Here is a 23,668-nt window from a genome sequence, read left to right as displayed (position 1 = left end):
GATTAACTCCCAATATATTGTATCATTAATATAAAGTTATTACCTATTTTGTCTTTCGTTTGCAGATTTATAAACCCAACTAGTGTTGCTCGCCAGTGTACCACTATACGGAAGTTACTCAATATCCTTGGTGTACTATAACGAGGTCCTTGAGAAAAACCGCAAAATCATGTTCAGTCGTTTTTGTGTAAGTGCATACTTAAGCCTTTGTAGTGTATGTGCATATTTAATCTTATATCAACAATGATAATCAAGTGTATTTGAGTGCAGCTGCATTTACATCGGAGAAACAAATATGCATAAACTTGTCAATACGTTGAGTCTCTAAGGGACACGAAAAAGGCTTGGAACGTGGAAAATCAAAAGGAGGGACCTAATGTTGAGGGTAACTTCAACAAGATCATTGTAAATGCTTTAACTTATTTTTTTGGTAAAACGTATATGGGTTAGGTGTCAATATGGGCCGGTGAGTTCAAAACATGATAACTCGGATCCCTCCATGATACATGTCGATGAGTTTATGCATATTCGTTTCTTCGATGTTAGTTAGCAGCTAGCCGAGGGATCACTATCGATAAAAGTCTTCACCAACGTTCTTTCTTTTTCATTTAGTGGTATAAAGGTAATGTCTCATTGTCATTTGTAGACAAAATGATCGTTTTCTATACATAGCTCTACTATTTAAATCCTAAAAGAATATATATAACCTATTTATAAAATGACAAAATCATGTATATTTGAATTAATTTAATTTGCAATATCAAAATATCTCACCTTTCTGACTTTGCACCATCACATGTCTTATATTTACTCCAAAAAAATACAAACTCATTTGTCACACACAAGAGTTTGATTAGTTGAGTCAATAGAAGCTGTGCTGCAACGCATTGTAGCTATGGATGTAGAACCACGACCATCTAGTGCACCCAAAAAAGGTGGTTGGGTCACCTTTCCATTCTTCCTAGGTATTTCATTGTAACTTAAAAGTACTTTTTTTAAATAAAAATAATTAGCAATTAATCAATGGGAGTCGAATATGTTTGATTTGTAGCAACGATGGCGGGATTGACACTAGCAGCCGGAGGATGGAACAATAATCTTGTTGTGTATCTAATAAACGAGTTTAACATCAAAAGTATTGATGCAGCTCAGATAGCCAACATTGTGGGCGGTTGCACGGCCTTGTTCCCGATTGTTGGGGCCATATTAGCCGACTCGTATTTCGGCTCGTTTATAGTCATTTGGGTTACATCTCTCGTATCCGTGGTGGGGATAGTAGTGTTAACCTTAACATCAGCATTAGATGCATTGAGGCCCACACCATGTGAAAATGGGTCGAGTTCTTGTGTAGGCCCATCGAAGGCCCAAATTGGAATCTTGTACACGAGCATAGCGCTTTCGATCGTGGGTGCGGCGGGTACCAGGTTCACGTTAGCCACGATGGGTGCGGATCAATTTGACAACCCGAAACACCAACGAGCTTTCTTTAATTGGCATTTCTTTACTTTCTATGTTGGAACACTTGTTAGCATGGTGGGGGTCGTTTATATCCAAGACAACGTGAGTTGGGCTTTAGGGTATGGTTTAAGTGGTGCGGCTAACTTAATTGGGTTAGCTGCTTTTATGTTGGGTGGCCGATATTTTCTACTACTAAAGCCACAAGGCAGCCCGTTTACAAGGCTGGCTTATGTTTTAGTGGCCTCTTTCCGGAAAAGGAAAGCTTTGTTGTCACTAAGGATTGAAGATTATTGCCAAGAGCCACAGTCTGAAGGAAAAATGGTGGTGAGTGCAACTCCAACAACTAGCTTCAAGTAAGTATCTACAAGTTATATGTCAATATGTCATCCATAGCTAATGATCATATAAGTTTAAAAAACAACATAAAAATAATATAATTGCTCTTGATGATAATATAAAGTCAACTTTTGTCATCTTAAAAGTTAAAACTAATGTATGGGTCGAATAAAGTATATATATAACATGCATAATTGTCATAATAACTAATCACTAATAAATAATGATTTTGGAAGGCCAGGATTATAACCTTATAATACAAAAGCAATATTTTCTGGTATACTATAAAATATAATATATGAACCAGATATTTTAAGTAGCATATAGGGATGTGCACAAAACCGAAAAGACCGACCCAAAACCGAAACAGTCAAAATTACCGAATCGAAAAAACCAAACCGAATTAGAAACCGGTGGTTCGGTTTTAAACTTTAGAAAAAAACGAAATATTGGTTTTGGTTCGGTTTTGTGTTTTGTAAAGAACCGAAAAAACCGAACCGAAATGACAAAATCGTAATAACCATAATATCTTAACCGTAACCATTAAAATAAAATCTGTCAATGACTATTTGTTAGTTTTAACATATGGTTAATAACACATATATTTAGTTTCTGCATATGGTTAATAGCTAATAATATTGATACTTTTAGTTTTGATTTCGAATTTTGATTTTAAAGTATCCTTTATAGGCTTTTAATATTTGAGATAAAATATATTCAATATTATATTAATTATTAGTTTAAAGAAAAAAAAATGTCATGCCTAATTTCAATATCTTAGGTAAAGTTTTTTTTTTACCCAAAAAGTTTTGGCTTGATTAGCAAAACCAAAAAAACCGCATCCAAAACCGAACCGAACTCAAAAACCAAAAACCGGAAACCGAAAAAACCGAAACCAAACGGTTTTAAAAAATCATAAAACCGAAAGTTTGGTTTTCGGTTCGGTCGTAGTTAAAAACCGCACCAAATCACACCACGCACACCCCTAATAGCAAATCTGTGTAAACATCACCTAAATTAGTAACATGAGCAAAAGAAACAGTACAAAACAAAAAAAAACAAAAGATACATGCATATTATTTACTATATGTTTTCTTAAGCTCTCAGAATTGGGGCCATGGTGGCTAGGATGTGATATTATAAGGGTTTGTCTTTTGTCTAAGGACAAAATCCCGATCGTGGCTACGAGCGACCTTATGGACATACATATGAGGCCGGCTTTTAATAATAATAATAATAATAATAATAATAATAATAATAATAATAATAATTTTTAGATATCTCATCTTACATCTTGTGAGACAGACAATTAGTTATAAACTTTAAAATTATACACATAAATATTTTGATATTTTAGGTCTGCTTTCTGTAAAAGAAATTCATCTTTGATTGTTATTTAGTATATGTTCAATAGTATACCTTACTAATACTTTTAAATAAATTATATGTTGTAATGAGTCGTAGTAATGATTTGACACGATGAGCTGACTAAATGATTCCAAAACGTATCTATCATTGATATAATATTTATTTATATTAAATAATATAGAAATAGCAATCAACAACCAATTTCCCAATCGTTAAAATATACATAACAAAGACAAAGCAAGTAGTTGGTAAACGTGGATACCCACATTCCCAAAACCATTGATGTACATGCATATAATAATAACAATAGTATTATTATTTTAAATTGTTATGCATAAAATAAATTTAACTAGGAATCACCATGTATTACCTATGATATACACAAATAACATAGTGGTTAAAATTATATTGTATCCAATATATACAATAATTCAAACCAGTTCTCAGTTCTCACTTAAACATACGTTGTATTGTGCATATTCCAAGATATTTGCACCAAGTCGAAAATTGTTTATGGGAGTTTTGCCATACAATAAATTTTAGGGAAAATCCCTATAATAGCCCATTTAAAAATGTGTTTTCAAAATTATCTTAAATAATTCAAGTTTCCAACCTTGTTCCTTTGTTATCTCGTCGCCGATGACATGATAGCGAACACCGACGATGCGTTACTGAAACAAATAGGATAACGACACGTGGCTGGAATAGGTCGTCGACGATGCGTTAGTGGATAACGCATCACTGCTACCCTACGTTACGTTAACAACATAACGCATCGCTGCTACCCTACGTTACGTATAACATAGGGTTGACGATGCGTTATGTTGCTAACGTAGGGTAGCGGCGATGCGTTATGTTGCTGCTACCTTGTTATGACAACACAAGGGTTCCACGATGCGTTAGTGATAACGCATCGCTGCTACCCTACGTCAGCAACATAACGCATCGCCGCTACCCTACGTCAGCAACATAATGCATCGCCGCTACTCTACGTTAGCAACATAACGCATCGCCGCTACCCTACGTTAGCAACATAATGCATCGTCAACACAGATTCCGGCCACGTGTCGTTATCCTATTTGTTTCAGTAAAGCATCGTCGGTGTTCGCCATCATGTCGTCGGCGACGAGATACCAAAGCGACAAAGTTGGAAACTTGAATTAGTGGGGATAAACTTGGAAACATATTCTTTGAATGGGTCATTTTGGGAATTTTCCCTAAATTTTAAATATACATGTAGGGGGTGAGTTTTCAAGCGAACCACAAAAGATGGAAAACCGGGAAGCAATGAATTTTAGATGTAAAAAAATTATAAAAAAATATATAATTTTTTGCTTTTACATAATTTTGTTTGGAGCTTTTTCATGTAGAATGCGCTTTAATAAATAAGGTTTGGATTAAATACAAATGAAATTAACGTGCTAAACGTGAAAATCAAGTAGAGTAATTATATATACATTTACATAAATACTCTATTTGATTCTCATGTTTAGCATGTTAATTTTATTTGTACGTTAATTTAATATATATATAATTTATGAAATAAAGTTATAAGGTCAAAAAAGGTAAAAAGCGAAGACCAAAACTTCACGTAGGATTAATATTTGTTTGTTTGTTTTGTGTATTATACTCGTTAATTATACAGAGTATAATGTAATATTGATAAAATAAATAGAACTTTAAATTATATGTCACTTTTTCAGAATTAATGGGTTTGAGATCATGTTTCAGGTAAAGAAAATCCGAACATATAAATTATAATAAACTAAGATCATAACTTGATATGTATCGAAGTATATAACAACACATTAGCTACATGATATAAAGTTCATGTCAAACCCCGAAGTTACCATGAATAGCTAGCTAAGCTAGTTATTAGTGAGAAATGCTTGGCATTGGACATAAGCATGCATAAAGCATGATTGATGTCACAATCTTATTAGGAATAAAAAGATAAGCAGAAGCGAAACAATAAACATATGTAGAGCCGGCTGTAGGGTATGGCGGGGTAGTCGACGGCCACATGTCCGACATCCAGCTAGGCCCGAATTTATTATTATTTTTTTAAAATTATATATACTTTTATGAAAAAATACATGTATATTCAATGTTTCAATACAATTACATGACCACTAGCTTGGTCTAAGGGTAATGCGTATGACATCTAACCAAAAGGTTGTGGGTGATCTAATCTTATTTGAGACATTTTTAAGTTTATTTTTTATATAAATTTTTATACACAACTCAAATCATAATAAAGTAAACTCATTTGGAATTAAATTATTTAAACCAAAAAAATGTTCTTTTTACTAAAGGCCTAAAAACTTTTTTGCCTTTGGCCCAAAATTTTTTTCGTATTCTCGGAGTCGGGCCTGCACATATAATATAATTAAGCATAAAACACAAATGATAAAAATGAACAATAAAACACAAAACAAGAATTTTACGTCGTTCGGTCCGTTAGGTTGCAACTAGAGTTTGTTCTTATTAGCTGAGAACCAAGAAATACAATTACATAACAAGGTATATATAAAGATAAAACTAGGTTTAACAGCTTAATGAAGAATAAACAAATATATCGGCCCAAGCCATTGTTCTACTTGTCACTTTGAGCCTGAACCCAAAACCAGCTCCTCAAAATCGTCACAAATCCTAACAATTCATTGCTTAATGTCCTTAATTTTTAAATTTTAAATACTCCAAGTTTGAAAGAGTGTGAAAATGGTTATGGTTTACTTACACATGTAACACATCCAATTAACCGGTTTAATATGGTACAGGTTCCTGAACCATGCAGCCCTAGTGACCCAAGGAGACTTGAACTCAGATGGCTCGATCAAGAAACCATGGAACCTATGCACATTGCAACAAGTAGAAGATCTCAAAACCCTAATCAGAATCTCCCCAATTTGGTCAACTGGCATACTCTTGCACACACCAATAGCCACCCAAATAACTCTCATTGTCCTCCAAGCTCTAGCCATGGACCGCCATCTCGGACCACGGTTCCAAATCCCAGCTGGATCCATGTTGATCTTCGTTATGATCTCGACCGCTCTTTCTCTAGCTCTAATGGACCGTTTCCTTCTTCCAACGTTCCATAAACTAACCCGCACCTCACCCACACTTCTAAAACGAGTAGGCATCGGTCACGTTCTCACCATCTCAAGCATGGCCATCTCTGCATTGGTCGAGTCAAAGCGACTCACAACAGCTCATAACCACAACCTAACCGGGAACTCAGTCGTGCCAATGTCGGTGTTTTGGATGGTCCCACAACTTGTAGCTGTGGGAGTTGGAGAGGCATTTATGTTCCCGGGACAAGTGATGTTTTATTACCAAGAGTTTCCTAAGTCGATCAAGAGCACCGCAGCTGCAATGGTGGCGTTGTTTATTGGGATCGCGTTTTACTTAGGGACCGCGGTGGTTGACTTGATCAGGAAAACAACAAGGTGGTTGCCTGATGGTATAAATGATGGGAGGATGGATAATGTTTATTGGGTGTTGACTATTGCTGGTTTGGTTAACTTTGGATATTTTTTGGTGTGTTCATGGATGTACAAGTACCAAAATAATGTTGATGATAAGGAGCCCGTTAGTTCTAATCCTAGCTAGGTGATATATATAGACACATCACACACATGGTATATTGTGTATGCAATATTTAACTGCTTGGAATGAATGAAAAGTTGTACTGTAGTATTTGTGAGTAGGAAAAGAAGAAAACGATTTAGATGTGTTGCTAATCAGATCTAAGGGCATCTCTAATGGTACGATTTAGATGTGTTGCTAATCAGATCTAAGGACATCTCCAATGGTATAGAAAGGTTTGAAATACAAACTATTTATCTCTCTCATACTCACCCACTAACCCCACTTAAACCCTCCTTCTCTCCCCCCCTCTCCTCTCTTTTTCTTCAAAGACCCGTATCGTAATTCCGATACACTTCCTTCAATCTCTCCTTCACCTAGATTTTCTCTTTCCTCCAAATAAGACATAATATGCTTTAAAAACCTTCCATTGAAGATGCTCTAACCAATGTGTAACAAAAATATTGTCAAGAAACTAAACTATTTGAGAACCGCTACATACATGTAGAGAGGTGCACAAATCGGGTATTAGAAAAACCCGTGTTCGGATATGAAACAGGGTTTAGGTATGATCGGGTATTAAAAAATCAGATATTCGTAAGTGATTGACCCATAATATTTTTTTAGGGGAGGGGGGGGGGGGGCGAAATCTTTAAGGATTGTATATAATGATTTTTAAATATACAATTATTATATGCTAAACTAAATTTCATATATAAATAACAAAAGCATATAAAGCTTCATTAAAAAAGGGCTTAAATGTTTATATATTGGTATAGTTCTGAGCTTAATTATATTTACAAAATGTTATATGTTTATATATGTAGTCGTAGAATTATATATTTTAACCGAAACATCGTAAAATAATTTTCTTTTCTATTAAGATAGAGAGGTGTCTGCTGTTTAAACTCCACAAATTATTGTTCCAAAACGTGTTGTTTCGGACACGTAAACCGGCCCACGTCAGACCGTCCAAGGCTCATCACGTGAGAGGTAAATCAGCCTCAGATTGACGCTTAGGATCGGTCTCGAACCCACGACCTCTAGGTTATTGTTCCAAGTCTTACGCCCCCTTAACCAACTGAGCTACATGGCGGGGACACAAATTATATGTAATGCTGCTATATATTATAAGAAAATAATAGCAAATCGGAATATTTCAAATCATACATAAATATAAAGTAGTACTTTTAGCCCGCGGGTTACGCGGGTTACTTTTAAATTTTTTTTAATAATTGTTTTTTAGTTATTGTATATGTATATTTTTTAATCTAGGATGCGTTTAGGTATTAAACTTAAATGTTACATGAAATTAGAAAATATGTTATATTTATTAGATGTAGTTAAAGTATAGTTTGTTTTATTTTTTGTTTATATCGCAAATGAGTCTCATTGGTCTAGTAGTTAACGTGACCCAACATTTTGTTATTTAAGACGCAAATTTTCATCTTAATATACATGAATGCATATAGATGAATGCATAAAGAAATTTATATGGTTTGTGTTATTTTCGTTTGTATTGAGTTGTTACAGTTCGTTGGTGATGTACAACGATGGATGACCAAAAATGGACTCTCATGTGTCTGTCAATTAATGTAGCCCAACATTTTGTTTTTTGTTGTTTAAAATATGTATTTTGTGCTTGATAGTGAATTGAGCTTTTAATAAATTGATGTATTTGAATTTCTATAGGCCAATTCTAGTTCCACGTCTATATGAAATGGGTACGTCAAGTGTTATCATTTCATTTTTGGGTGAATTATTAATTTATTATATAATTTCTGGTAGGATGTTTAGTTTGTGATTTTCTTATTATTTTGTATTTATTTGTTGTATTTATAGATTTTGTAGTATAGTTATTGTTATGTATTGAAAGAACATTTAATTTGTTAATTAGTTTTTATTTTTATCAAATAATGTATATATGTATATATGTGTGGGCCCTCGGGTGGGCAAAAGTGAAATTGCAATAATTTTGACGTTATTTTACTAATTTCGTGAAAATAACGTCAAAAGTGGCGGACAGTTAATCAGGCATCACGTGATGGCGTTGATAGCCGAAAGACAAAGGTACAAGCACCAATCGGTGGGTGTCCCAATAGTTTGAGTGTTATGTGCCTTATGTCTAAGGCTTGATGTAAAACTAAGTTTTTAAAAATTTATTTTTTATTAATAATGTATACGTTTTTAATATTTTATACACAAATTTTTGTATTATGTAGTTTTATAGATTTATTTCTTTTTTATATTTTAAAATGGGTAATAATTGGAAGCCGTCATTTGAAAGTGACGTTATAATGATAATAAACCGTCTTGTGAAACTCTTTTCTCGTATTCTTTATCAAATCCTTCGTTTCATCTAACAATTATAAACCCTAAGTTAATATTCCACTTAATTAGGACAAATTTTGTTGTTAAGTGGAAGTTTTGTAAGTTGTTGAAGGGAGTTGTGTTTGTTCTTAGTTTATTTAATCAAACATTGTGTCAAAAACAATTTACAACCATTTTTAAAATAATATATTTGTTTTAAAAATCTCAACCATCACATTTTGGCCACTGCCGATCATAACTAACGAAATGACTAATGACAGTCCCACCTTTTATCATATTTTTTTCTACCAATGAGCCATGACTAACGAAATCCTAACGTCGTTAGTTTTCATGATGTGACATTCTTATTTGGCATATATGTGGCATGTTTATGTGACATATTGCACTGCCACCACCACCACCACCATGGCAGTCACCACCACCATGACCGCCACCACCACCAGTTTCCTAAAAATATTGTATATGTGCGTTTATTTTATATATGTTTTATAAAATAACAAAAGCATATAAAGTAATTGTGTATATATATGTTTTATTGGGTGAATTTTGACTTTTGAAGTCAAACCAACAAGTTTAAATGGAAGATAAACTATTAATACGAATCTTGTAACTTAACTTTTAGAGTTCACATGGTACTTCAATGAAGCAAATGATAATAGAAGCTGTAGCCTTGATGTCTCCTCCTGCCAAATATGAAGTTTATATTATGAGTCATTTATAAACAGTCCATTACAAAGCATGATTACAAAGTAATTGTGTATACCCGTTGTATCTTCTTTATCCGAAGAATTATATTTTTAGGATACAATGTAGCTAAAATAGCATTCATCTTCTGTCAAGGTATTCATAAAATTCTGCCAAGGTTAGGTCGGACTGCGCGAACCCATTAGCATGATTACAAAAATATAATGCAATAAGTTTCAGACGATTTTTAACATGTGTGACCCATATGACCCTTTTAGGATTATGTTTTATTCTTTCTTCTAGTATTGTTAATTAGAGCTTGTAAATGTAGAAAGTTTTCTGAAAGTTTATATAAATATATTTACAGTTACTACTCTAAAAATATACGCTATTTATTATAACTTCTAAATGTATTTCCAATTAGCTTACATGCTAATTTAAGCCTATAAATAACCGAACATTAACGAACTGTTCGGCTGGAAGTTCATCTTATTTATTTTAAAAACAAACAAACATGAACATGCATTTTGTTTGTTCTTTTATGTTAGTTTATTTACGTTGATGTATTTTCGTTCGTTTATGTTTTACAAACATCTAAGTAGTGTTTTATATATATATATATATATATATATATATATATATATATGAAAATAAAAAAGCGCTCGTTAAAATGAATGAGGTAAATTTAAGCCACTAATTTAAAAGTGTTTTCTGGATAAATTGTGATGTATTAGGTTTGTTCATTTCCATTGCAAACTGTTCATACCCCTAGTCAATAAATGAAGCAAATGAAGTAGATATTCATTACTTGTTGTGGGGTGGTAGGATCAAAGTCTTCAGGCAGTGATAAATCAAGATTCTCACGTGGCGGAGGGCGATGGTATGCCGCTGCTTCAGCGAATACAACGGCCACCACCACCACCACTAGCATCCAGAGCTTACGTAAACTCATAGGATTAAATTGTTGCATTACTGAAACAGGAACAGATAGACATGATCATTATATAATATTATGATTGGTCAAAAGAAAAGCAAATTTTGATGAAACCATCTGCTTGAGTTTGACATTTTCCACCCACATATTAAAATCAATCAGCCAGTCATAATAGACTAGTCTTCTCTAATTTGGATATTTTTTATAGGATTTATAGGTTTATACCCAAGGGTATTTTCGTCTTTCTAACTGAACATAAGTCTTGCAAACTGGACGGGTCAGTACAGGTTCTAAACAAAATAATTTTAGATTAAAACAAACAGTTTAAAAAGTATTAGTTTGGTTCATGTCAAAACGGGTTTCATTAAAATAAAGTCGGTTAACATGAGTCGTTTTTAGAAAAAAGAAGATGGTATCAAAATATGTACACATGTTATATTTTTTGTGGCGCCTAGTGGTGGTGGTATTCAAGGTAATCCAAGACTATTTAATTTTGTTATGTTTTGCATTCATTTCCAGTTTCCATGTATTCATGTATTTTTTCTTTTTTTTGTAATATATTTGTGATTAATACAATAGGAGAATTAAGCTGAAAATAATCTTAGCCTAATATGGTAAGCCTACAATATTTAGGGCCTCATTCTTAGGATTTGGTGTCTCGGTTATGAATCCAAATGGGTAGGTTTAGCGTCTCAATAATGGAACATGTATCATAAGATCTATTAAATCAAAGCAAATTCACAACTAATCGATTCTCAACCAGTGTTACTCTTATGCCCCGTGACATATATGGTGAAGGACTATTCATTGTATGTCACATGATTTTGTGGTAATAGGTTGTCACAATCCCCAGAATGTCTAAAGTATATTAGTTGGAACTCTTAAATATAGCTTTATCGAACATGAATTTTTCATCTGACCATTTATTAGTTGATTTCTAGTTATTAGGACCTCGTATTTTTATTTAGATTTGAGAGACCAAAATGGATGAGCCGCCTCTGGCTGTATAGCCTTAAAAATAAATCATATCAGTAAAGGAGTTGATTAATAACGAAGGACATTTAGTTATGACATTAAAACATTATTATCCCACTAATTGATTTTGTTTGATCAGTATTATAAATTCTTCATAACACTTTTCATGAAGTTAGATGTTGTTTTTGGATCCATACTCTGTATATATAACAATCATTTCTAATAAATTAGCTTGATAATGTTTTAGCAAGTTACAAACTGAGTCCCAAACCATAGTCTAAAGTCTAAACTAACTTTGGCCAAGTAGAAGAGCTTTTAGGATGGCATCAGTGTTCCCATGAGCATAAGGGAACATATGGCCCGCACCCGCAAGCTCATGATACTTTATCCATGGAAGTCGTCGAGCTATATGCCGTTGCAGTGTCACGGGCACAAACTTATCTTCATCACCCATCCATATTGAAGAGGTAGGTCCCAGCAGAGCCCAGTTGGACCCGCAAGACTCACCTAAAAGAGGAACGTCTGCGCAGAAACCAAATGGATCCGCAGGACCAACCATGCTCAGAGACGTGACGTCCTTACGCGCAGTACGCAAGCTGTTCCCGCAGGAAATGCCTCCCAATGGTGAAGGACTCCGCCTGTCCCCGCAGCCTCGGATACAAGCCATCAGGGAAGGCCACCCGCGCAGCAAGGCTACACGCACAAGGTACTTAGCTCTCAATCACTCAGTGTCACCTGAAGGAATGAGCAAAGCCGGGAACAATCCCGCACAAGGGCGGGAGGGGGAATACTCCCGCCCAAATAAGCCAGTCCGTACGATACGGGAAGATCTTCTGTACTGTACCTGACGAGGTATGGGAAAAAGATCTGACTAAAGATACGACAGCTTATTGACAACAGTATGGCGAGCAGCATGCTCCTGTACTGTATGTCACTATTAGCCGCTGCCTACTCACCAACTACTGCCATACCACGTGCATAGCCGGCAGTTGGTGGAAAAGGAATAGTACACAGCAGGCCTGGTCACTATCAGCCGCTGCCTACCTACCAACTACCAGCAGGGCACGTGCGTAGGCCACTGTTGGTGGAACAGGAACACTGTTGCAGCCGGCCACACCTCCTTGGAAACCTACCTTCGGCTATAAATACCACAAATGGTATGACCATCTCATCTTATCTTGTATCATCATATTATACCTGATATCTGCTCTAGCAATCTCTTAATATACATTTATATTTAAAGAGCAATCTAGTCTGATTCTCACGCCGGAGGGTGGTCACAAGGAGGAACCCCCCCCCCCCCCTTCTCAGTGACAAGCTCACGGTGTCTGTTTTGCAGGTTATCAGAAGAACCATCTTCTCTGGGTCTAACCCCTCGTGGGAAACATCTATCTAACCCCCAGGTTACCAGTAATCTGCCCGGGGTCCGGTTAGTGTTTCTTCATTGGCGCCATCCGTGCATAAAGCTAGAACATTTTTCTCCAGTTTTTTCAAACTTCTAAGATGGTTAAAGAAACTCCGGTAACCACAACCCCAGCTACTGGGTAGAATACCGGCAACACAGTTTTTACAAACACTACCCCGGCTACCCAAGCCGGGGCAAGTGAAGTAAATTTTACGAACACTACCCCAGTTACTCAAGCTGGGGCAAGTGCAGTAAATAATCGCTCACTGGGATTCACCGATACCCAGTTAGAGAAACGAACAAGACTCCCCCGCCAAACACTCGATGAAGTTAAGGCATGGGCGGAGGCAAGTCAAAAGGAATTCCAAGCTGAGTTGGACGAACGCTTGCGTTCCGTCCAACAGGCTGACGAATTCGAAGAATACTGGGACGATGACTCGGAGGAGTCCGACTCCGACGCGAACCCTCACCATAGGGCAAAAGGGAAGCGTAAGAAAACGGACTCCCAACCGAGAAGGCATTTTGGACAAGCCTTCAAACCAAAAAGCATAGGTGGAAGTCCACGAGACTTCTCCAAAACATTCAGACCAAATGTTGCAAATGCGGGAACGTCCAAATTTGCAAGGGACATTGCGGAAGCAATTGCCCCAAAAAGTGCCAAACAAATGTCCAGCATAGGCACATATGATGGTATATCCGACCCAGATGATCATTTGAACAGATTCATAGCGGGGGCAACCGTCAGTAGTTGGACGGAACCCACGTGGTGTTACATGTTCCAAATGACGCTTGTCGGGGCTGCTAGAGCATGGTTCGATCGTCTACCGGTCAACCACATCTACGACTGGGCAGACTTCCAACAGAAGTTTAGCCAACACTTCAGCCAGCAAAGAAAGTATACCGAGGAGCAATGGACAATCCTCAAGTGCATTCGAGAAAAAGACGAATCTTTGCTAGACTTCATCACTCGCTTCAATTCGAAGAAGCTAAGTCTGGGTAACATTAGCGAAGATCTTGTTCGCGCTGCCTTTATTCAGGGCGCGAACGACCCAGAGCTCATCCGCACCTTAACGGGTAAAGATGGCATGCCATCCACATGGGATGCCATCATGACAGTAGCTAAACGCTTTGCGGAAACGGAGAAGCAACTGGGTAGAGATCTCCCACAGAGCACAAACCTCTACACCCAGAAAACAAGGGAAGACAACGTCCTTACCGCCCGATTAAACAAAAAGCGAAAGCTAGGCATTTGGCAGTCAAGGGTAAACTTTGACACCTCATCCAGCTTGCAAAATCGGTTAGGCGGAAGGGATAACGTACAGTCAAACAGGAACTCTAGATGGACGCCGCTCACAAAAAGCGTCACCGAGATATTCGCCACCGAGGAGCTCCCATGGCCAAAGCCTCAAATAATCCGACATCGTCACAATGCTGATCGGAGCAAATACTGTGACTTTCAAAGGACAAAAGGCCACAACACCGAAGAATGCATAGACGTAAAGGACATGGTCGAAGCATTTGTTAGAGATGGGACGCTTGCGCACCTCGTGGCGCAATGAACGCTGAGCAGGCTGATGCGTGTAGAACCCCAGCTGGGGAAAACACGAATAAAATTCCAGCTTCAATGTGGAGACTACATGCTGCGTAAAGAACGAGATCCCGAACCAGGTGCGTATCGGCTCGATGGCACTCCCATCCTAACAACATGGAAGGGAGCTCATTTACACAGTTTGCATGTAAATCAATTCCAAATTTGTAAAGAAAAGGCCAAGAGCCACTTCTAATGGAAATGATTCTCTTTAAAACATCGACGCTGATGATTTTACATTTATACTTTTATGAACTATCAACACGAATATGCCGGTTTTCACCGCATAATTACGTGGAAAGTCGTTGCATGGGGAAGGCGGCAAATCCCGCAACCCAAAAAACGACAAACCTTCACGCAGGTCAGTTGAAGGGGAAAAGTTCAGTTATCCCATTAAATGAAAGTGCCGGTCTATCCGCATGAATCATGAAAGAGGAAACTGAACACTAACCTATTAACAACCGCGCGTCGAACGGTTATTTATTCAACACGGATATGCCGGTTTTCACCGCATAATTACGTGAAGTCGTTGCGTGGGGAAGGCGGCAAAACCCGCATAAACCCAAAAAACGACAAACCTTCACGCAGGTCAGTTGAAGGGGAAAAGTTCAGTTATCCCATTAAATGAAAGTGCCGGTCTATCCGCATGAATCATGAAAAAGGGAACTGAACACTAACCTATTGACAACCGCGCGTCGAACGGTTAAACTATTCAAAACAGAGAATTTCTAAAGGATGAGGAAAACCTACACGCAGGTCAGATATGGGTAAAGTTTAGCCATCCTACTAAGTGCAAGTGACGGTCCTACCCGCACAATCACGAAAGAGGAAGCAAAACTTCACACCTATTATCTACCACGTTCAAAGGTTAACTTATCCTCAGAAAAGACGAGGAAAACCTACACGCAGGTCAGATATGGGTAAAGTTTAGCCATCCTACTAAGTGCAAGTGACGGTCCTACCCGCACAATCACGAAAGAGGAAGCAAAACTTCACACCTATTATCTACCACATTCAAAGGTTAACTTATCCTCAAAAAGGATGAGGAAAACCTACACGCAGGTCAGATATGGGTAAAGTTTAGCCATCCTACTAAGTGCAAGTGACGGTCCTACCCGCACAATCACGAAAGAGGAAGCAAAACTTCACACCTATTATCTACCACGTTCAAAGGTTAACTTATCCTCAGAAAAGATGAGGAAAACCTACACGCAGGTTAGACGCAGGTAAAGTTTAGCCATCCTACTAAGTGCAAGTGACGGTCCTACCCGCACAATCACGAAAGAGGAAGCAAAACTTCAACCTATTATCTACCACGTTCAAAGGTTAATTTATTCTACACTTGGAAAATTGCTAATTTAAACTAAAGTATGCAAGTCATATAACGTTTATAAAGCAAGGAATCCAATAAAAGAAGCGGTCTTACCCGCACAAAGATTTATATTTCACAATGATTCATTACAAGAATGGCCGGGTAACTACCCGCCTACAGGAAAATAAATCTATACAAGCTAAATCTATCCTAGCAGTGGGAAGGGATCTTCAGGATCAGGCTTCAGGGCGACTTCCACTTGGACCAGCACCGTCAGTAGAGCGTGGCAGTTCAAGGAAAGCCTTAAGGATAGCTAGCCCATCATCAGCAGCAGCAACTTCATTCACCTTCTCCACCACCGGATGCGGGAAGGCGGCGTACTGATTCACTGCTTGGTCGTAAACAGATTCAGTATCAACATTGTACAAAGGGAAGTTGGAAGGCGGGACGCCTTTCTCAACGAACCCTAGACCAAGCAGGAAGCCGACATTTTCCCCATCCTCGTGAGAAGCGTTGAGGCTGCGCTCATAGCATCATCATAAGAGGTCTCAGCAAAGACCCGATGCACAACCTACAAGAAAACATACAAGTGTCAAAACCTTTTCTATTTACAAAGAAAAGCGTAAAGACATGAAAAACATACCTGAGACAACGCTTCTCGAAGAAGCCATTCCTTGGCGACCAGAGCTTCTTGGAGGGCAGCTTGAGCTTCGTTACGGGCGCGATCGGCTTCACTCTTGTTGAGGTTGGCAAGCAACACTTCTATAGCAGCAGCCTCTTCGACGCCCTTTAGCTTACGCTCAGCATGGTCAAGCACCCCCCTCTGGTCCAGGATTTCTTGGAGCTTTTTGGCGTCTTCCATCGCCAAGGCATCATGAGCCTGCTGGAGAGCCTCTAATTTGGCTTTAAGCTCCTCATTCTCCACGCGTAGAGGCTCAGCAACAGCTTCAGCCTTGGTGGCCCTCTCGGTTGCGTTCCTTGCAGTTTCCTTAGCCAGCCGAAGCTGTTCATTAACAGCTTGGGCAGCCTTGGAACGGGCCTCGAGTCGTGCCTGAACTTCAACCTCGAGGGCCTTGAAGGCCTTCTCCTTTTCCGCAGCTACGGCGGAAAGCCTTTGGTTCTCCTCCCGGACAGCCCGCGCCTGAGCTACTTCTTTAACGCGAGCTGCTTTTAACTTGTCGTTTTCACGACAAAGCAGCTCGACGCGCGGCTGCATCCGGGCCAAGAGAACCCGAAGCTCATTGGTTAGCCTACCCTCCTGGTAGCTAGCCATGGCTTCCCCCAACGCACCACTGGGAGCAGCGTGACGAGCCCAATCCACGCACTCCACAGGGGTGCGAAGGGTTGTTCTTCGGCGAATGTTCCATCGTGGAACATACACTTCATTGGAATCCGACACTGCAAAAAACATAAAGCAGTTAGGAAAAGATAAAAAAAAAAAAAAAAAAAAAAAAAAAAAAAAAATTGAAAGGGCCTAAAGAACCCTACGCACCTGTAGGGTCAATAACAGGCCGATAGCCGCCGAACCCATCACCTGAACCCAAGGGAAATCCATCCAAGAGGTCAGGCAGATGGGAAGGTGGCAGAGATTGGCGAGAAGCCCCATGCGTACCTGATGGATCGGCCGTCTTTGCCGATGACGGGGGCATGGTAGCAGCCGCCGCGGTCGCCGCCGCGGAATCCGCAGCAAAAGTAACCGCCGGCTCGGTGAAAGATGCTGTAAAAATAGCACTCACAGCCGGCGGTGACGTCATCTCAGCTGGAACAGTCGGCTCAAAGGAGTGAGCAACTGAACCAGCGGAAGCAGGCGCAGGCGCCTGGGTCGACGCCTCAGGTAGGCTGACCAAGCCTACCGTCATTGGCGGAGAGGTACTCCTCTGCGCTCCACCCTGGAATGCGTCAACATCCACGCCTGCGTAAAGAAGATAAGTATTAAAACGATATTAAACTATGAAGATAAAAGCTAAAGGAAGTTGTACTTACGGGTTTTCTTAAGCCTGAAAGTACGGACGGGCGGGGATGAACCCGATGGAGCCGGCCTCTTCACGCCGGTCACCGTCGTCATCCTGGGCTCTTCGGTGACAGTTGTCACAGCCTCCGGAATGGTGACCTTATCACCACCGGGATTCCCCGCCACCTCTTCGCTCTCGGTCTCCGAGCCAGACCGAGGCACCGGATCGGCAGTGGAGGCCACCTTCTCCTTCCCCTTCACGCCGGCAGCCTTCTTCTTCCGCACCAATGGAGGACCATCTGCGGATTCCTCATCAGAACATACGATTAAAGGAATTCCAGCAGAGGTTTCAACATTGAGGGGTCGAGGGTCGAATAGCGCCTTACCTGGCCTCCTGGCGCTAAGGATCTCGTGGCCTAGCGGATAGACATCCACGAACCGATCCGCCGTTTGTTCTAGGATGGGCAACTCGTTCTCGTCTAGAGCGCGAGTACCCATCCGAGCGGGACCGTCAGCCTCCCGCGGGTTCAGGAGCGACTGCAAGTCGTTCCCCTCTGAAATAAACAGGAAAGAAGTTAGAAGAAATTCAAAATCAACAAAAAGAAACAAAGCATACCGTAAGGAACAGAGTTCGAACCGTATTCGAGGACGATTGGGATCTTTCGCGCATCGGCAGCCTTCCACACCCGGCTCATCCCCAGCATCACCATCCCGGATTCCGCAAACCGGTAAACCGGAGATTGGACCCGAGATATCTTCGAGAACCATTCCGCCTCCTCGTAGTTGGAGGCGTGAAGGCTGGGAAGTACTTGCCCGTTCTTAAACTTCATGGCAAGGGGGATGGCGCGAGCGGAGATGAAGAAGAACTCCCGCTTCCACGCGCGAAGACTGCGCTCAGTCGCGCAAATCTTCAAACCCTTGATTCGGGTTATCAGGGTATACCACCCCTGGATGCACCTCCAAGTGTAGAAGGTCATCAGGCGGTCAACATAGGGCTCAATGCCCAAAATCCGGCACACCCACTCGAAGTGACGAATCTTGGCGATCGCCATGGGGTGCAACTCGGTCAAATGAACGTCGTGCCTCTCAAGGACACGGTAAACAAACTTTGTCAATGGGAACCTAAGATTCCCATAGACAAAGAATGCAGCATAAACCCCGATCTTGCCTCTGGGGGCATCGTACACCATCTGGTGGGGTTCAGGAAACTCAGGCTCGAGAGACTCGAGCATGAACTTCCTGACGACGTACCGATACAGATCGCCAGGCAGAGCACACTGGCACTCGCCAGCAGTACTCTTGTCATCGACTGTAGATTCGAGATCACGAGACATCTTGTAAAAGAAGAAGAAATCGATTTCGGGAGAATGCTTGCCTGAAAAGGTGAGTATTTGCCGGAAATCGCAAAGAAGATGAAGAGAAGAGTGAAAGTGTGGATTACAAAGAGCCCTCTCCCCCTTTATATACTAATCGCAATTAATGCGATGAAATTAATGCGGAAGAGAGAGAAAACGGAGGTGCAATGAAACTATGACACGTGGCAAAAAGCAAGCTGGCAACAGCTGTTGACAGGACGCATACCATTAATTTCGCGGCCACGCGCCAGAAAAATCGCGCCCATGCGCCTGAAAAAGCGTCTGGAATGACCATGTACTGTCACGTCACCATAACTTCCTGCACGTCCTGACACAGTCAGAAGAAACCGTCGCACGACGTTTCAGAGGTTTGGACTGTTCTTATCTTTCCACCAACTCTTCGAATTTCAAAATTCAAAATTCAAAAAGATCTAAAAGTAAGCGGGAAAATACCCCTTACCTTGGCAACCAAGTAACCGTAAGACGGATGCGGGTACAGTGTTAAGGCAAAACCCTTCACATACCTAGCACCCGCAGGGAATTGAAGCCAAGTAAACCTTGGCAAACAAGTAACCGTAAGACGGATGCGGGTACAGTGTTAAGGCAAAACCCTTCACATACCTAGCACCCGCAGGGAATTGAAGCCAAGTAAACCTTGGCTAACAAGTAACCGTAAGACGGATGCGGGTACAGTGTTAAGGCAAAACCCTTCACATACCTAGCACCCGCAGGGAATTGAAGCCAAGTAAACCTTGGCAAACAAGTAACCGTAAGACGGATGCGGGTACAGTGTTAAGGCAAAACCCTTCACATACCTAGCACCCGCAGGGAATTGAAGCCAAGTATACCTCGGCAACCAAGTAACTATAAGACGGGTGCGGGTACAGTGTTAAGGCAAAACCCTTCACATACCTAGCACCCGCAGGGAATTGAAGCCAAGTATACCTCGGCAACCACAGTGTAAAGGCAAAACCCTTCACATACCTAGCACCCGCAGGGAATTGACGCCAGGAATACCTTGGAAGTAAAGTAACCGTAAGACGAGCGCAGGTACAGTGTTAAGGCAAAACCCTTCACATACCTAGCGCTCCGCTGGGAATTGAAACCAAGAAGGATCTTCTGGGCAATGCTTGCGGAAACAGAAATAACATCCCCGCATAGCGGGAACGTCGAGAACTACGTTGTTTGAAGCTCCAGGATGGAATTGGTGGTTTTAACATAATTGATCACTATGTTCAAAACTACCAAAACCTCATGGAGAATCCACACAAGTGGGACTCAACGCTCCTGACTTGCGAGGAGGTTACAGACCTACCCGCATCATACCCAAAGACCAAGCAGGAAACTCGGGAATTTCTGCAAGTGACAAGGACTTCCGCGGGAGGAATCCCCATGAAAAACCTTAAAAAACCCTTTTCAAAACCCTCTGCTTAAGTCCAAAAGTTCACCTCACTTTATTAAACACTCATGAGAAGAACATTGGACTGGGGGGACTTGAAGAGGTAGGTCCCAGCAGAGCCCAGTTGGACCCGCAAGACTCACCTAAAAGAGGAACGTCTGCGCAGAAACCAACTGGATCCGCAGGACCAACCATGCTCAGAGACGTGACGTCCTTACGCGCAGTACGCAAGCTGTTCCCGCAGGAAATGCCTCCCAATGGTGAAGGACTCCGCCTGTCCCCGCAGCCTCGGATACAAGCCATCAGGGAAGGCCACCCGCGCAGCAAGGCTACACGCACAAGGTACTTAGCTCTCAATCACTTAGTGTCACCTGAAGGAATGAGCAAAGCCGGGAACAACCCCGCACAAGGGCGGGAGGGGGAATACTCCCGCCCAAATAAGCCAGTCCGTACGATACGGGAAGATCTTCTGTACTGTACCTGACGAGGTATGGGAAAAAGATCTGACTAAAGATACGACAGCTTATTGAAAACAGTATGGCGAGCAGCATGCTCCTGTACTGTATGTCACTATTAGCCGCTGCCTACTCACCAACTACTGCCATACCACGTGCATAGCCGGCAGTTGGTCGAAAAGGAATAGTACACAGCAGGCCTGGTCACTATCAGCCGCTGCCTACCCACCAACTACCAGCAGGGCACGTGCGTAGGCCACTGTTGGTGGAACAGGAACACTGTTGCAGCCGGCCACACCTCCTTGGAAACCTACCTTCGGCTATAAATACCACAAATGGTATGACCATCTCATCTTATCTTGTATCATCATATTATACCTGATATCTGCTCTAGCAATCTCTTAATATACATTTATATTTAAAGAGCAATCTAGTCTGATTCTCACGCCGGAGGGTGGTCACAAGGAGGAACCCCCCCTTCTCAGTGACAAGCTCACGGTGTCTGTTTTGTAGGTTATCAGAAGAACCATCTTCTCTGGGTCTAACCCCTCGTGGGAAACATCTATCTAACCCCCAGGTTACCAGTAATCTGCCCGGGGTCCGGTTAGTGTTTCTTCACATATATGAACGGACCCTTTGTTTTCTGGAAACGGGTTCTCAAGTTCAGTTGGATCAAAATCCCATGAACCGTATCCAATTCTCAAGTCACGGCGAAGCGACTCATAATCTCCTTGTTGTCTCACTAGTCCCTTTATAGCACACAACAAAGAAATTAACAATATGTCCACATAATACTTACATTATTATTATTATTAAAACAATATAGTTATTGAAATTGCATTTTTAGTACCTGTGGCTCTTTTCTACTCGCTAAAAATAGTGGCACGAGTTCCAAATCTTGACGAGAAAGAATATTGGGGTTGTTATTCATAACGTTCATACTTGGAAACCATTTTTGCGTGTTCCACCAGTAAGACAATGATGGAAGATAGTGCGAGACTCGTAGACTCCATTGAACCGGAAGAAACTGCTCTGACAATGCTTATTGTGATAAGTTTGATGGTAACTTTGGCCACCAAAAATTAACTGCTGGAGCTATAAGAGCTGCTCCTTCTAGCCTGTTTTCATCACATATATACATGAGTCGCAACTATAGGCCGAACGAGTTGGGGATGCCCCGTTACACTTGACCAGATTAGCGTGTAGTTCAATTTTTATTTTATATTTTTGTAGCGTAATTACTCTATTCATCGTTATAATTACAAAAGTGTCTACATGTCTTTTTTATCATGTTAAAACCTATATGTACACATACCTGTGAGGAATGTACTTCAAATAAGACCAAATCACTTGCCCGCCCATAGAAAATCCGACCACGTAAAACTTGGATCCTAGTTCAAGTTGATCAGCAAGTTCTTCCGTATCTAAAGCCAAACTCTTTAATGTCCGTTTAGGATCCGGATCACTCTCTCCATAGCCCAGTCGATCAAATGACACAATATAAATCCCCAAATCTTCAATTATAGCCTGCAAAAGTATTTTGTCGACACTAACATCCCATGTATAATTTACCAATGTTTTGTTCTCTTACATAAACACTATTCATTTTGAGACAACCTTTTTTGCATGTACAAATTTTATGGTTTCTTTTAGGTATTTTAATGCCCCACCAATTAAAGTAACATATAAACCTTATGGTTTGTTTTATATTCCCTAAGTTATTATAACACTTTTACACTTTTTTTATAATTTTTTTAAAACACATACATGTTTCGATAATTTTTTACCGAATGTCAACCTAATCATATTTTCGTCGTAACGCGCGGTTAAAACTAAACAAATGATCAAAAAGACAAGGAAGGAATCATACCGAAGAATCAGACGTGGCAATAACAGTAGAATGCTTGTCAGAGTCATAGCCATGAACATATATTATTTTGTATTTTGCTGATTCTTTTGGGACACCATATTCTTTATAGGATAAATATATTCCATCACGAAGCTTGATTCTTGGTGTTGTAATTGGAAGCCCATCTGGAGGCCCAACTTTGTTCGGAGCAGGTGGACATACTGTTTGATAAGCCCATGCTAAAAGCCCAATAAAGAAAACGAGTGCAAATTTCATCAAAATACCTGAAATGTTTCTAATAACGGTTAATTATGAGCTACCGGAGATTGGATGATAAATAGATCGAAACGAGCTGAACATTTTCGAGCTCGAAATGAGGTTGAGCCTCAAATAAAGCTCGTTTATTAACACTATTAGAAAACATCTCATTTTCCTATTTCTTATAAATTCCTCAACATGTAATCCCCAACATATTTTAGACAAATTTCTGAAAAAAATAAATAAATAAACTGGCTTGATTTTGCTATGTTATTGCAACAAAATCATAACTATATGATTTTTCATTGGAAAATTGGTGTTAATTCTACCACAAAGAATATATATAGTTAGAGAAAGGATCAAATAAGAAGTTTGGTTTTCCTAAGAAGGCTAGAAAGGATGGTATTTTAATCTACTAC

General features: G+C 40.1%; 1 protein-coding gene and 1 pseudogene across 1 annotated transcript; one reads left to right on the top strand and one right to left on the bottom strand.

Annotated features, from left to right (window-relative positions):
• Positions 1-839: 839 nt before the first annotated feature.
• Positions 840-6,777, top strand: LOC143631692 (protein NRT1/ PTR FAMILY 2.7-like). The gene is made up of 3 exons (XM_077100373.1): positions 840-965; positions 1,052-1,811; positions 5,943-6,777. Exons 1-3 carry the CDS (start codon positions 896-898, stop codon positions 6,775-6,777), a joined length of 1,665 nt encoding a protein of 554 aa, XP_076956488.1. The 5' UTR covers positions 840-895.
• Positions 6,778-9,405: 2,628 nt separating this feature from the next.
• LOC143631691 (uncharacterized) lies at positions 9,406-23,421 on the bottom strand (annotated as a pseudogene).
• Between the last annotated feature and the right edge of the window lie 247 nt (positions 23,422-23,668).

The sequence above is a fragment of the Bidens hawaiensis genome, unplaced genomic scaffold, assembly GCF_021521415.1.
Source record: "Bidens hawaiensis isolate Kalapana, Puna unplaced genomic scaffold, B.hawaiensis_p1.1 tig00006228_1, whole genome shotgun sequence".
In the NCBI taxonomy this organism is placed as follows: domain Eukaryota; kingdom Viridiplantae; phylum Streptophyta; class Magnoliopsida; order Asterales; family Asteraceae; genus Bidens; species Bidens hawaiensis.
The sequence above is the reverse complement of the archived record's forward strand: the minus strand, read 5'-3'. Positions and strand labels throughout refer to the sequence as shown.

Excerpts from the sequence above, each read along its gene's own strand:
- LOC143631692 (XM_077100373.1), top strand. The coding sequence starts at position 896 with ATGGATGTAGAACCACGACCATCTAGTGCACCCAAAAAAGGTGGTTGG. Across the intron at positions 966-1,051 it reads CACCTTTCCATTCTTCCTAG|CAACGATGGCGGGATTGACA; the intron begins GTATTTCATTGT and ends TTTGATTTGTAG. Across the intron at positions 1,812-5,942 it reads ACTCCAACAACTAGCTTCAA|GTTCCTGAACCATGCAGCCC; the intron begins GTAAGTATCTAC and ends AATATGGTACAG.